Source organism: Enhydra lutris, unplaced genomic scaffold (assembly GCF_002288905.1).
Source record: "Enhydra lutris kenyoni isolate GAN:26980312 unplaced genomic scaffold, ASM228890v2 scaffoldscaffold17, whole genome shotgun sequence".
NCBI lineage: Eukaryota > Metazoa > Chordata > Mammalia > Carnivora > Mustelidae > Enhydra > Enhydra lutris.
The window spans coordinates 24,295,522-24,310,337 of NW_019154101.1; the positions used below are offsets into that span (position 1 = coordinate 24,295,522).

The 14,816-nt window shown below is 36.4% G+C and overlaps 1 protein-coding gene across 2 annotated transcripts in view; it reads right to left on the minus strand.

Annotated features, from left to right (window-relative positions):
- LOC111147806 (Rho GTPase activating protein 18) overlaps positions 1–14,816 on the minus strand; it is a 127,877-nt gene that overhangs the window by 33,181 nt on the left and 79,880 nt on the right. For both annotated transcript variants that reach the window (XM_022504049.1, XM_022504050.1), the window contains exons 5-7: positions 13,130–13,308; positions 3,505–3,670; positions 1,247–1,338 (exon numbers count right to left, since the gene is read on the minus strand). In XM_022504049.1, coding sequence (XP_022359757.1) covers positions 1,247–1,338; positions 3,505–3,670; positions 13,130–13,308 — 437 coding nt within the window. The remainder of the gene's footprint in view (positions 1–1,246; positions 1,339–3,504; positions 3,671–13,129; positions 13,309–14,816) is intronic.

Here is a 14,816-nt window from a genome sequence, read left to right on the forward strand (position 1 = left end):
ACATGTGTGAGCGTGTATGCGTGCGCGCGCACGCACGCACACACACACACACACACACACACACACACACTCCCCTTACTGTTTCTTTGGAGAATCCTTACCCACTTGGAAAAGATGCTGGTGAGATCCTTGCCTTGCACAGTCATCTGTGGTGGTATACATTTTACTTAATTTACTTAAGTAAATTACATTTACATTTTACTTAATTTACTTAAATTAATATGAATATCTGACACACATTTGTCAGCACTTCCCAGCTCATCACAGGCACGGCTGACAACTATCCATACAGACACAAGTTCTATAGGCAGTGGCCGGCAGAAGCTGGTGAGAAGAACAAACTCAGCAGAATGAAGTTCATCAGGAGAATCAATGAGATACATGTTTGGAAGCGATGGTGATCATGAGACATAACAGGACCCAAGGTTAATAGGTAAGACAGCTGAGCGTTGGTTTGGAATAGTGGAAGAATCAGTCCCAAAGAGCTTGAGCTTTGTATTGAATGAGTTTGTTGAGCCGGTTGATGGGAAAGTTCCCACTGCCACTCTTACTATCCCCAGAGCTTCCAGACAATGTGATGTGCTGGGGCTGCTACAAAAAAATCTATAGCTCGGGTAGTTCATAACTGATCTGCCTACCTTCCTCACTGCGCATTCCTGGCTTTCGTCATGTGTAATCTGTGTTTCTGAACAAGGATGGCTCAGAGATTAGACTGAAATTTTTATATTGCCGTAGATAATCCCCTTATGAATAGCTGAGTGTTGATGGCACCAGTGACTTGACAGTTTAGCAATCACTTTCTTATTCTACTTTATGGTTTCTTTGCCTACTTTGGAAGTAGGCATTGGTAAATTAAATTGGACATCCTCACTGTAAATAGGAAAGCTTGGGAAACACACGCAGGCATGAAATATTCATGAGGATTCAATTCCCTAGAAATTTATGAACAGTTCCCGCTCCCGTGTATTATAGAACTGAAATCTCAATTATACAAAGCTAGCTAATATAAGACAGGAAAATGATGCCAGGTAATCACAGTTATAGTAATAACACAGAAAACACCACCATAAAATAAAAATTATGAGCCCTTGAAACAAATTTGTTTCCTGAATAGAAAATCAAAGTACAAAATAAAAGAGCACATCAATTGGAAAACTATATTATAATATTATGAATGCCAAAAAAGAAAAAACTTCTATTAGTTCAAATATGTTCTCTCTGTGCTGACCGATTTAGGCCTACTTACTTTTTGAAATATCAAGGGTATTCGAGTTCCTGGTACTTTCCTCTGATCTTGTTCTAACAACACTGTCAACGGAATACAAAAAAGGCCGGAATCTGCAACAAAACATAAAACTTCTTAACTTCCATCCTTCTATAAAATATTAATGCAAAAATATTAAGGCATCGGATTTCTGATACTGTCATTCAAACAAATAACTATTTATTAAGCACCTACTAAGTGAATGACACTGTCTAGCCACTAGGTGCATACATCGCCATAGGAAAATCTTGACCCTGTCTTATATAGCAATCTAGCAAGGAAAGACAGCTAAGTAAATGATTGCAACGAATCACCAAAATAATTAGAGAAGTTATACTGTCATGTAAGAGAAATAATACCATGGGAGTATGTGAAATATACAAATAACTTACTAAAGGTAACAAATTAAAAGTTTTGGCTAAAGCAAATATTACTTACTCATCTCTTTTATACGTAACTGACATTTAACATTCTACAATACAGCAAAACAGATATGTTTGCTCTTCGAGAAATCAGTCAACCTCATGATCTTGTTTTACAAGAGTTTGTCTTTAGAAACTACAGACAACTTGGTAGTTCTTAAATTATGATTTGTAGTTTCATATATTTGGGAATAACTCCAGAAGAACTGAAAGGTAATAACTTAAAATTTTTCTAAATTAAAATCATATGCCTTCAGTCTGGTGTGAGCATAGCTTCTGCTTAGTACCTCCTACCCCACCCCCATCACTGAATGAACAATTAGCACAGAAGTGTAATACACGTCATCAGGGGAAACGTAAATCATTTGTGAATAGGAAACGGGGCTTTATATTGTGGAATGAGGACCTTGAAAACTGACACTCAATAGAGATGCCATTCAAGAGAATACCAGTAACCTAATAATTTGTAGCTTAAGAATTGTCCAAAAAAATGTAATCTTCAAAAATGTCAAGAGTCTAGTTTATGAGATGAATATATTAGAGGAGCTATAAAAATATTTAAGAAATTGGAAGAAAATCTATTCTGTTAATAGTTATACTCTAAATGAGAATGGCTTAATACTTCTCTCTCTGCTAGGAAGCAATTCTAAAACACAAAAAGCCTCTCTAAGCCATTTTAAAAGTCCTAAGCACTGAGTCACAGCTATTTAAATTATATTTCTATTTTATATTTAGAAAAGGCTTTGTGACAAGCTTCTGAAAAAACATCTAAAGTCTTTCATTATCCATAATGGTCTTGCGGAAAATCAGAAGCACCATTTAACTCAGAAATTCACCATCCCATGCCTTAAGCTATAATACTCAAGAGGAACTGAGCAGAGAATGAGGTCTTCTGGGGCCCAGCATGGGAGAGAGGACCTTGAGGGAAGGTATACGACAGTCCTACAGAGATTTTGCCTCTATACCTTAAATCAGGTGAATATGTGTCTTTATTAATGTTACCATAGCAACTCAGTAATCCTCATTCTTGGTATCTCTTTAGGAGAGAACTTAAAAGTTAAATAAGAGGCCAGAGATTCCTAAAGAGTTAAACTTTGTTAAATTAATAGATAATTATCTGGATTTCTAGACCAATAAAATCTTGGATAAAAAATAAGAGGTGTCTGTTTTCTGTAAGATTATAAAAAATAAAGTCTGTTTATGTAATGGGTATAGCAAGTTGCTTACAAAAGAAAAACTACATATATCCACGAGGAGTACAATTTGGTGGTATTATGTGCCACAATGGCATTATTTTCTTAATAGACTGAAGAAGGTTTTTGAAAAATAGTTATAAGTAGAATGTAAATGAGCAAAGGGACAGGCTACTAACTACTCTATGTAGTTCCCATCAAATAAATAAGCAAAAGCAATGAACTAGGATCAACTATCTTAAAGTCATTTTTCAAGATCTGATTTTGGAAATAAAGAAGTTTATGTACCAAAAGTATCTTTTACATGTAGTTTTCAAAGGAGAGTGAATTTGAGTTAAGATTCCTCAATACAAAAAAAAAAAAAAAAAGAATCTTTAATTCAGAATTTCCTTCCAAGGTAATTAAATATTTTATTATCTCTTTATTTTTTATAGTCTAAGAGAACAGTGCATGTTTATCAAGTTACAAAATTTTTGAAGGCAATGTTTTAAATTCTGAATTTTAGAAGTATTCAAGTGTTGGTTTATTTTGTAGGTATTCCCCCCAGCCAAGAATACTGATCAGAAGCCAAGTTCATCTTTGCTTCTTTTGAAGTAAATCCAATGGTTTTTCATTTCAAAATTACCTTTTGTTTTGATTTTCACAGCTCTTTGTTGCTTCAATTCAATACCCAAAACATCATAGAGGGCAGTCAGCTCAATGAGGGCTAAACGGCCAACTTTCTTCATGTCCTGGGGTGCTAGGTCACCAATCCTGGTGATGCCTGTTTTGTCTTTTGGGCATCTGAAATTCTAAAATAAGTACCATTAATAGAGTAAGGGTTTCTAGGGTCTAACCCCATTTTTAGTGAAAGAAAACAAAACCGTTACTATGGAAAGAAGCTGTATTCAGAGTAGTGACTATGAAAGCCATGGCAAAATCACTCCAGTCCGAATGAGGAGCCATCTTGTCATGATGATGATCCTTAAGGCTGAGGGGAGTCAGTACATGAAGTCCAACAGACAAAGGGACCAGCTATGGACCAGGCATACTAATCCCAGTGGCTGAGAGCACAACAGAGACAGTAAAACTGAAGGAGAAAAAGAACTCTAGTTACTGACCTTTGACAATAAAGGAAGATTAGGAGTCAAGAGAAACCATGAGGAGGAAGAGGAAGAGGAATAGTAGCCATGAGTGAGTACTTAGAATGTGCAAGGTACACTTTACCTATGCTACTGTCACAAATATGTATAATATGACATGAAATACTGAATATTTATAACATCATATATATTATAACGTTATCATAAAACCCCAGAAGGTCTGTATAGCATTGGGGTGGCAGGGAGAATGGAAGGAATAGTAACAGCATGGACTTTAAAGCCAGAATGCCTACCAGTCATCTCGCTACCAACCAGCTACTAACAATCTGGTGACTGATTAACTACTCTTTCTACAAAATGGCAGAAGGGGAGGGGTGAGGAAGAAGGAGCCGGGCATAACCAGAGGGGAGAAGAATGAGGACAGAACAGATGGTGGGGAGCAGGGAGAAGGTGGGGAAGAAGGCCACCTAATTCAGAGGGCTGTTGTGGGGTTTAATGCCTGGCACTTCCCCAGTACCTTTATAGGGTTGCTATTATTTTTCCTTTCACTGCTAAATAAAGAGATTTAGAGATACTACTACCACAGGCAAGTAAAGTGGTATTTTGTTGTTTTCTGCCAATATTTGCCAATATTTCTGCCAATTTATTTTTTTCACCAATATTATCTACTACCTATTCAGCCACTTTTAATATTAAATACATTTAATATAAAGAAACAAACCACAAAGTAAAAACATGAATTTCGCTAAGACACTAAATACAAATTAGAGTCCCATTGTATTTACTGGTTACTAAAATTGTGATCATTCTCTAATGGTTTGATTAAAAAAGGGTTTAAAGGCTATATCTTTTGCGTTTACCCTTGACTTCCTCATTTAATGGTCAAGAATGTTTAACTGGTTCCCTTTTACTCCCTTTACTTTGCTCATTTTTTCACCATATGATTAACACTTCCTGGTCTAAAATCTAGTACAAAAGATATGTCTTCAAGCAGCCTTTCTCAAAGTCAGATCCAGGGAACCAAGAAGTTACATAATACCCTTTCAAGGAGCCTATGAGGTCAAAACTATTAATAATTAATCCTAAGACATTATTTGCCTTTTTCACTCCCATTCTCTCATGATTGCACACTGGAGTTTTCCAAAGGTATAAGATAGGTGCTTTTCCAACAGATTGAATACAGACATAGATGTGAGAATCCAACTGACTTCTACTAAAGTGAGATGCTAGGAATGTTGAAATGTAAAAACCATGGCACATTAATAATTTGTTTTAGAAAATAGGGCTATTTTTCATTAAAAAATGTTATTTATGCTAACTGTAATACCGTACTTGAAGTGGATTAATAATTTTTTAATTTCTCAATTTCAATTTCCAATATGGTAAATACCCATAGGTACAACTGATGTAAACAAAACCTCTACTCCCACTATCTCCGTTGTTTACTTATCACGAGAAATAATTCCTTAGTCTACATATTCATGTTCCATAGTTCAAGAACACAGGCCAGTGACAAACTTCCATGGAACTCAATCCAAAGAAATTCTTCACATTCCAAAATCACAGAAAGCAGTCTTCCTCATCTCCTCAAAATCATTCATGATATCCTAATTTCTATAGAACTATGAGTATGCTTTCTTTCTTGGTTCAGCTACAAAACACTTCCACAGAGCTGGAAGACCAGGGAGACAACAGAGGCCCCAACAGCAGGAAATCAGATTCTTGGCCAGAACGCTGCGTATCCAGGGTTTTGTCAAAGTGCTGGAAGCCGTGGTAGTTACTGCCCTCAATACCAACATCCTTCCTGACTGGTGAAACAAAAGCTTTGTGAAGTCCTCCATGCTTTTTAAGAAGCTAACAGGGTTTTGAGACCAAATTGTTTAAGTATCATTGTTTTAGAGCATTTCCTAAAGCCTACAACTTTTGGTAACTGAGCAGCTAAATCCTTTCCAGCAAACTCCACTCAAAGACAGAACCTCTTTACATAGTTCTTTACAGAAACTTCTTCTATAGAATCTGCTATAGCTTCAAAAAGAGTTCACTATAGGAGAAAATAGGTCTTTCTTAACTTTTTGCAATACGTTTTTTTTCCTGATGAGAATATGAAATAAAACAGCAATAAACATTAAACATCCAGTCTAAGTGAATTTCCGGTGTGTTAATGGGGCAGCGCATGGGGTTGAGAACATGGAGCCAGAGCGCAGGTGGCCCATCCTGTCTCCATCACTTATGAGCTATGTGGCCTTTGGCAAATTACATCACCCCTGTGCCGCCTCAGCCACTTTACCTGTAAAATGGGAATAACAACAGAACCCATTCAGAAAGGGTTAAGTGTTACTACTACCTTTCTTTCACAGAGCTTTTCAATAATTTCAAGACCTCATGCCTTTCCTCTTCTCCTAAATATTACTGTAAGGTAAGGAAAAAACAGCAAGGCTAATAATACTCTTATTTGATAAATGGTCTTTTGTCATATCCTGCAAAAGTCCCCACAGATGAGAATTATTATAGCACATTCTCAGTGGGGAATTGAGACTTACTAATAGACTAAATATGGCCACACAGCCAGTGACAAAATAAGGATGCAAATTCAGATATTCTAGATGCTAAATTCAGTAATAACCATTCAGCTCTGCTCCATTTTCTCTATCCACCACAGCACGCAGGGAGGAATCTGGATTGGTCAGTAGTGACAGAGGAACAGGAGCCCCTCAAAGAGAAGAGCCAGGTCTTAATCATTTCCGTAGCCCTACTGGACCACAGGCCTGGTGCACTGCAGGTGTTCTGTCCCAGGCTACTCAGTGAGCAAAGACACACACCCTACAGGGAGAAAAGCACAGAATCAAGCTCAGTGAGGTATGGAGCCACTGGCTGGATGGTTCCCCACTGAGCCTTGCATTCAAAATCACACAAGACTTTTCACATTTTCTTCAGGTCTGGCCCCCGAGTTCTGCCCATCGCATTGTTTTCTAAATGGCTGAACCAATCTTATTTACCAACTTTTTTTTTTTTTAAGTTCTAAATGCTTCATTAAAATCAGTTGCTATTGATCTCATAAGACAAACATATGTAATATAATTCTTTAAAGCATTAGCCAAGGTAAATGTTTAGAGAAACGTAAAATATTATTAGTTCAAACATTTGATTTCCCTAGCCATCTATGTCATGAGCTTTATTTATTTATTTATTTAACATTGTGCTTTAATGAAAGGAGTTAGTTCTTTATCCCAATGTTTAATTCATAGCAGCAGCTTTTAAATATTTATGAAGTTTCCTGTCATTTTTGTTTAGTTAATAGACTGGATGTTTCAGTTCATTGGCTAAGAGAAGGCAATGCAATTTCAGCAAAAGAAAGGTTCTTTGCCTTTTGAAAAATGTGCTTCAAGAACGAAGTGAAATAAAATTTTTCAGAAATTATAAGGTCATCAGTTCCCATGTGTTACCATAAATTAATCAGGTAGCTCTCTCAGACTGCACCCCTCTTTTGCGGATCTCACAATACAAAGGGCCCCTTAGGTACTTCATCAGTAGTGATGGACCCTGATGGACTTGACTTTAATATGTTAAATCACTTCTAGCCTCAACTTGGAAGCAAAAGAATCTATTCTCACCCGATCAATTTCCACAGATGACTTTTTTTTTTCTGATCTGCTAGAAAATGCATTTCTTACCTAAGATTTTTCTACGTGTAAGACGTGATTTTTTTACAGTATTTCATTCATTGTTATTTCCGGAGGATGAATACTTTTCTAGACAAATGAACTTTTGAATTTACCTTTTTATATTTCTTGCATTTTTTTTTTTAAATGGAGAGCAAAGAGCCATAGTTTAATCTTTTCTTGACAACTCAGGACCATAGCCTAAACATCTATTTTGGTATTGTGTACAACTGTGTGTTTGCTATCGATTTTCAGTGTCTTCATTCAATCCTGAAACAACACCTCTTCCACTGTCCTTCAGCTTCCTCCAGAGGTGTTCTGTTCTCTAGCAAACTGCCAACATGGGTCCGCATGCCTAGTTTTTGGCCTTTAGTATCCATGAAACGGTGTTACCAGAAAACCAAAGCCATTATAGAACAAGAATTTATTTGAATTAAACATAATTCAGTAAGAATCCAAAAGATACTAAATGAAGACTTAAGAATTAAATATAGGTGTGCATCTAGGATATAGACTTAACCAGTTATTTTAAAACTATGATCTTAAAAATTTCTGCATTAAACCCTTAATGTTCAGTCTCCAAAGCAGGATGAAAGGGTATTATTAAATTTCTCTTGTATATGATGGACCCAACAATGCAGAATCTTATTTATATAATATCTCAAGCTATCCTGAGCAAGTTGTCAGCAGCACCAATACAGAGTCACTAATCTCACACCTAAATTAAATGCATTTATACCTTCAGGGCACATTAAGTGGAGTCAACATGGTCTTCCAGAAAAAACTCAGATCCAAAAGCTGAGTCACCTGAGTCATCTAAGCCAAGCCTTAGCATCCCATATAGAGTCTAACCTATTTCCCTGTATGAGAAATAGGAATTGAAATATCTACCTCATAGGGATCATTTGATAAATAAATACAGAGCATATTTTCTGAGATACAGTGGGTACAAAAACACAGTAAGTAGTGGCTACGTTTTCAAACTGAAGCCCATTAAAGGTTATGAAACCTGAGCTCCACATTTAAGAGAAATTTGAATCTGCAGTGAGAGATCGTAAAGAATTAACAAAGACTACCCGATGCTGTAAGAAAAAAGGAAATGAATGAAAAAATGAAGTCAACAGAGAACAATGTATTTCATAAAGCTTACTGCTTATTTACAGAAGCAGGGGAGCATAGAGTAGAAATGGAATTTAAGGTTTATCCGCTTAGACACCTGCCTCAGAGCGATGAATATAAATATTCATTCCATCAACCATGCTGAGGACTTGTGAAAAGCTTACACGCCCATGCCTTCCAGAAGACATATGGATAAATGGTTGTATAGATGAACAGATGCATATATGCAGAAATAAACACAAGAATACATGGACAATAATTATCGAAAGCATGGCATCCTAACAGCTTAAAATATTATAATATATATTGTATCTGATGTAAATTCACAGCCAGGGAAAACCTAATAATAAACTTAGATACTGAACGAGACCCCAAAAGATGGGGTAAGATTCCTTGGTAAACAGAGAACAACAGAGAGGTAAAAATGGTAAGGTCATTTCAAGCTTGGGGTACAACATGAATAAGGTCTAGAAGAGAGGTCAGCATAAATGTTAAGCAGAGAATGAAATAAGAGAGTAAGTCTTAAGTCTCTGAAATAGATATGAACTTATACTTCATTCCACTTTTGAATTAACAACTTAAAAGTCAATAAAGTCTTCATTTTTTTTTTTTTTTTTTAATTAGACTCTCCTGTCCTTTCCTTACAACCCCTTCCATCTGTTGAGATACAGACTGTCACTATTCTGAGAGTCTGGGACTGTAGGTCATCTCTTCAAGTCAAATGGTATGTATTCCTTTACTTTTCCCATTAGGTATATTAATAGATTCCTAATAATATATGGTAAAACTTGGAAACAACCTAGATGTCTACCATTAGGGAAATGGTTTAATAAATTTTGATGCATCTTCACAATGGAGTATGACGTATCTATAAAAAAGAATGAGAAATATTTCTATATATTACTATGGAGTGATCTCCAGAATATACTAAGTCAAAAAATAAAATTCTAGGTTGAGAAAAGTATGTATAGTGGGCTACCATTTATCTAAGAATGGAAGGATAAACCATAAGATTCAAATGGAAAGGAGTTTACCTAGAAGGTAAATTTACCTGTGAGGGGAGGGAGAGAACAGAGTGAGTGCTCAAAGACAGAAGCCAGACTTTTAATACATCTTGGTTTTAAATCTGACTTCTGAACCACAAAAATATTTTACATGTTTACAAACAAAATTGAATTTCAAAAAAGTAATACCTAAAAATTGAAAATAAAATGAAACCATTAAGCCAACCCAGTATTCAGTTGGTAGCTTAACCATATGGAGAAGAACTATCCTATGCAAGCTCAAGCACAGTAATTTTATTCTTACAGTCCTTTTGGGATATATCTCAAGGACACAAACAACTGATGAAAAGAAAAACAAGTTTAAGCTGTTTTTCTAGTAAGGATACTGTTGATAGCAGGGGTAGTATTGTTATTCGGAGAATACTGGGCATTAACTGAGGATATAACACACAAGTAATTATATGTGTTCTAAGTATATCACCTGGGGTATCCGGAGAATGACTATTCTCAGCACGGAAGAAAGAACATACAGATGTACTTCTTGCCTCGGGAAAGGCTTTCAGCAATGACCAACCCATGGAAAAGGAACAGTCCTAGATTCCTGATCATAGTTACAAAAGTATGCTTTTACTAAATGGAACCACGGTCTCTTGGAGAGACAGATGATTCTAGATCTAGAGCAGAAATTGTAGCAGATACACATGGGAAATTGTGTCTAGGGTCACATCAAATAGGGCTACATCTATGAGCTAAATTCTATTTTGCAAGAAAATTAAAATACAACAATACTAACTGTTCACTAGTGAAAGACGCTAAGGAACCAAAACAATTAACACTGAAAAATAAACACAGTTTTGAGAAACTTTTTCTTAAAAGACGTATTCAAGTTAATAAATGAATAAAAGAAGAAATGAAAACATCATCTTGTCAACATTAATAAATGAATGGATCAAGCATTAATTAGCAGTGGCTGCTAATTTCACAAAAAGAGAAAGATGATCAGATATTCTGTGTCTCTTGATACATGATCACATATGAAGTAATCCTGATTAAAAAGAAAGAAAGAAAACACACTGAACCTGATAAATCTATAGTCAAACAATGTAAAAGAAACAGAAGAACATGAGGAATTATAGGGGAAGATTCTCTACAACTCAATAATCAGGTTTCTTCAACAAATAAATTTTGAGGGACAAAGAGGGAGAGTAACAGATGGAGAGAGAGAGGGAAGGAAGGAGAGATTGAAAGTCTCAAAAGACATATCAACCAACTGCAATGCATAAACCTTATTTGGATCTGGATTCAAACAAATCTGAAAAAAAAAATGAAATTTGTGATACAATTTGAAATTTAAACACTGAATGGATACTGAAAGTTAAGATTTGTTAGCATTTTTTAGGTACGGTAAGGGGAATCTGGGCATATTTTTAAAAACCCCTCTTTCAGAACTACATACTGAAGTATTTATAGATGACAATACATAATTCAGAGATGTGTTTCAAAATAACACAGAATGGAGCACTGTTTGGGGGTACGGAGAGGTGAGGACTAGCCATGGATTAATGAATGTTGGGGCAAGTGGGAAAGTCCTGGAAAGTTCATTACACAATTTTGTTTTGTTTTGTTTTTACAGGGTGTGAATTTCTACAAAATAAATAAATACATGGAATTTTTTAAAAGACTTTATTTATTTGACAGAGATACAAGGAGAGAAGGAATACAAGCAGGGAGAGTGGACTCCCACTAAGCAGGGAGCCCAATGTGGGGCTCCATCCCAGAACCCTGGGATCATGACCTGAGTCGAAGGCAGAAGCCCAACAACTGAGCCACCCCAAGCGCCCCTAAACACATGTATTTTTTAAAAATGTAAGACATGTTTTGTAGTAACAAGAACACTCAGTACACGGAGCTTGGTTTCTAAATACTATCTGCTACTAAAAGAAACCAGGGCTCCTTGAAGAAATGGATTCCCTCAAGTCAGAGAGAAGAAAAGTGCAAAGCGAGCCTGGGAACATCTTATACAAGAAAGCAAAGAAGTAAAAGAATGAAGGCATGTTAAAATGATACAGGAACCAGCCTGAAGGGCTCCCACGGCTTAAATTTAGACAAATTTTAAAGAAAAACAATAATGATTTATAAAACACTGAAAAAGGTAGCCCTCCATCCACAGTGATATTCAAAAACAAAAAGAGAAAAGGAAGGGCAATCAACGATTACAGAAGATTGCCAACCACTCAAAACAGAAGGAATAAGAAAATTAGTCACCATTTCTCAAACATGAGTTTAATTACTATTTCAGGCAAGGATCACAAATGTACAGTGACACTAGTGAGCAGTGGGTTGTTACTGACGATTAGAATATCCGCCCAGTCCTATGGATCACAAATCAGTATTAACTGCACAAAGGGAAAGTTATCTTTGTAACAGGGATATCTGGTGAACATCTCCCTAACCGAGAGGTCAAATTTCCATCACCAATAAAGGGACCGTGTGACTGCATGACCCTCTTCTGATGATGCAGTCAGCCATCAACCTTATCTATGCAGTAGTTTGGCCAAAAATGTGTAGCTTGAATCCAGTCATGAGGAACAAAGTCAGAAATTTGATCTCCACCCTTCAAAATATTAAAGAAAAAGCAGGGGATGTGATCTAAATTCAAGGAAACCAGAAACATACGAACTCAAATGCAACATCAGACCCCAATTTGAATTCCAGATGGGGTTGGAGAAGATGGAAGCTATACACGACAATATTGTGGCAATTGGGAACATTTTAATAGACCATATGTAAAATATAATTATTGTTTTGGTGTTCAATTTCTTAAGTATTATAGCAATGTTTGTATGTCTTTGCTAAGCTTAAAAAAAAAAAAAAAATAGAAAAAGTTGGGAGGGCGTGCCTGGCTGGCTCAGTGGGTAGACCATGGGACTCTAGCAGGTCATGAGTTCAAACCCCACACTGGGCATAAGGCTTACTTTAAAAAAAAAAAGTGAGTGGTGCCTGGGTGACTCAGTTGGTTGAACACCCAACTTTTGGTTTCAGCTGTCATGATTTCAGGACTGGGAAATGGAGCCCCAACCGCAGCTCTGAGCTCAGCAGGGAATCTGCTTGAGTTTCTCTCTCCTCCCTCTCCCTCTGCCTTCCCTCCCACACTCTAATAAATCAATCAGTCTTTAAAAAAAAAGTGAGTACGTAGCTGATAACACAACATATAAACAGATAGATGCAGAAGGAGAAAAGCAAAAGGTTGTAAAATATTCATTGTTAAATGGGTCTACATGACCCCTGCAGGGGTGTCTGCTGTACTCTTCTTCCAGCTTCTCTGTGGATCTGAAATTTCCAAAATAAAAAGCTGATGAGTGAAATCTGAATAGTGTACTACGTACAGATAACGGAGCATCACAGTCTTTGCTCTTCTGGGCCTTCTCCTTGGAGCTCTCTTTCTGATTGACGGCTTGCTCTGCAAACGATACATCCAGGTTGATATTGGTTTCAGAGGCAGGTGCCTCTTCAGGAACCAGGGGAATCAGCTCTTTTTCACCCACAACTAGGCTAGATGCCTGGTCTGGGAAAACAAAAAACAAAAAACAAAAACAAAAACAAAAAGGTTCAATTAATATATTTTCTTTATTTCTTTTACTTCTTTACTTCTTTAAATCAACTACATAAAAACCTTTGGGGAAAATATTATTTACTATGGTCAATAATTAATGGTTATTTTAAAGGCAAACATTTACTCCAAAAATCCTACCAATGGTGGATGGAGGGTATAGAAGGGAAGGTGGAGACGAGAAGCCATAGTTCAATTGTGGAATCTGTCTGTGAGGTCAAAGTGCTTAGACTGGATCGAAGTCCAACATCGGTAGATGATCTCAAACTCTGAATGAGAAGCCTCACAAAAATTTAGTAGACTTAATTGTTGTTTTATTTTACAATGGGAGATTAAAATCAAAAGCAAAAAAAAAAAAAGGTGGGGGGAGGGGAGTTCAAAGAAGTTATTTTTACTCTCTCTTAGAACTAGTGATACACCATTTCATTTTCTGGAACACATTACTGGAATAGACTTCTTCCACACCTGGTGTTTCTTTTCTGGAATGTAATTTACCTATCAGAGGAAGAATTCCAAAATAAGAGTTAGTGCCAAACACTTGCCACAGAGGGAGTCGGGTCTGGAAGTACCTGGTACAGGAACCAATAGGTTTTGTACCCAATTATATCAAAGACTATTGAGGTTCTCACAACTATAAACCTAGTCAAATAAATTCTGGATATTTACACCAACATTTCAAGGGTATATAATAAGTTCAACATTTTTTGTCTGTTGTTAATCTTCTAGGAAAGAATTAACACTGGAAATCCTTGTTGCCCAAAACATTAGCTTTAGAGCTTTGGACAAAATAGTTCTAATGGACACAATTTGTTAATAAGTTTTTGGTTTAAACATAACTCACATTAGAAAAACCTTGGAACAAATGACAGGATTACTGGTTTTTGGTTTTTTTTCTCATTGCAGACTTTTAATTCATGGTGAGCAGCTCTGAATTACAAAATAAACTTATATAGTGCATTTACACACTTCTACACTAACACAGCAAGGTGCTAGAAGGTAAAGTTAATTTAAAAATTCAATAAAGGCATGCCATTATGTGTGTGTGTGTGTGTGTGTGTGTGTGTGTGTGTGTAATTAACCCTGCTTCCTTCAGAAAAATCTGTTTATAGTCATTTAAATTTTGAAAATATGTTTCTGTTTCACCCAATAGAAAATTAGGAATAAACATTACTCTAGTCTCATTAATTCTGTTTGATAAGCAGGGCAGGCTTCTGGGCATGTGACTTGTGCAGTCTCAGGCCTCAACCCTCCTGGGTTTAACACTCTGCTGTTGCCACCTTGGAATCTGAGCAAGAAGTCCCACATTTTCAGTTTGCACTGGGCCCTGCAGACTACTTCAGTGGCCTGGTAGCATCTCCCAGTTAAGAGTAAGTAAACACAAACCAATGCCAATTCCAAAAATAAGAATAAATGTGATGCTCCTTGATGGTAGTTACTGACTGCTGCCATCTTTGGCACATTTG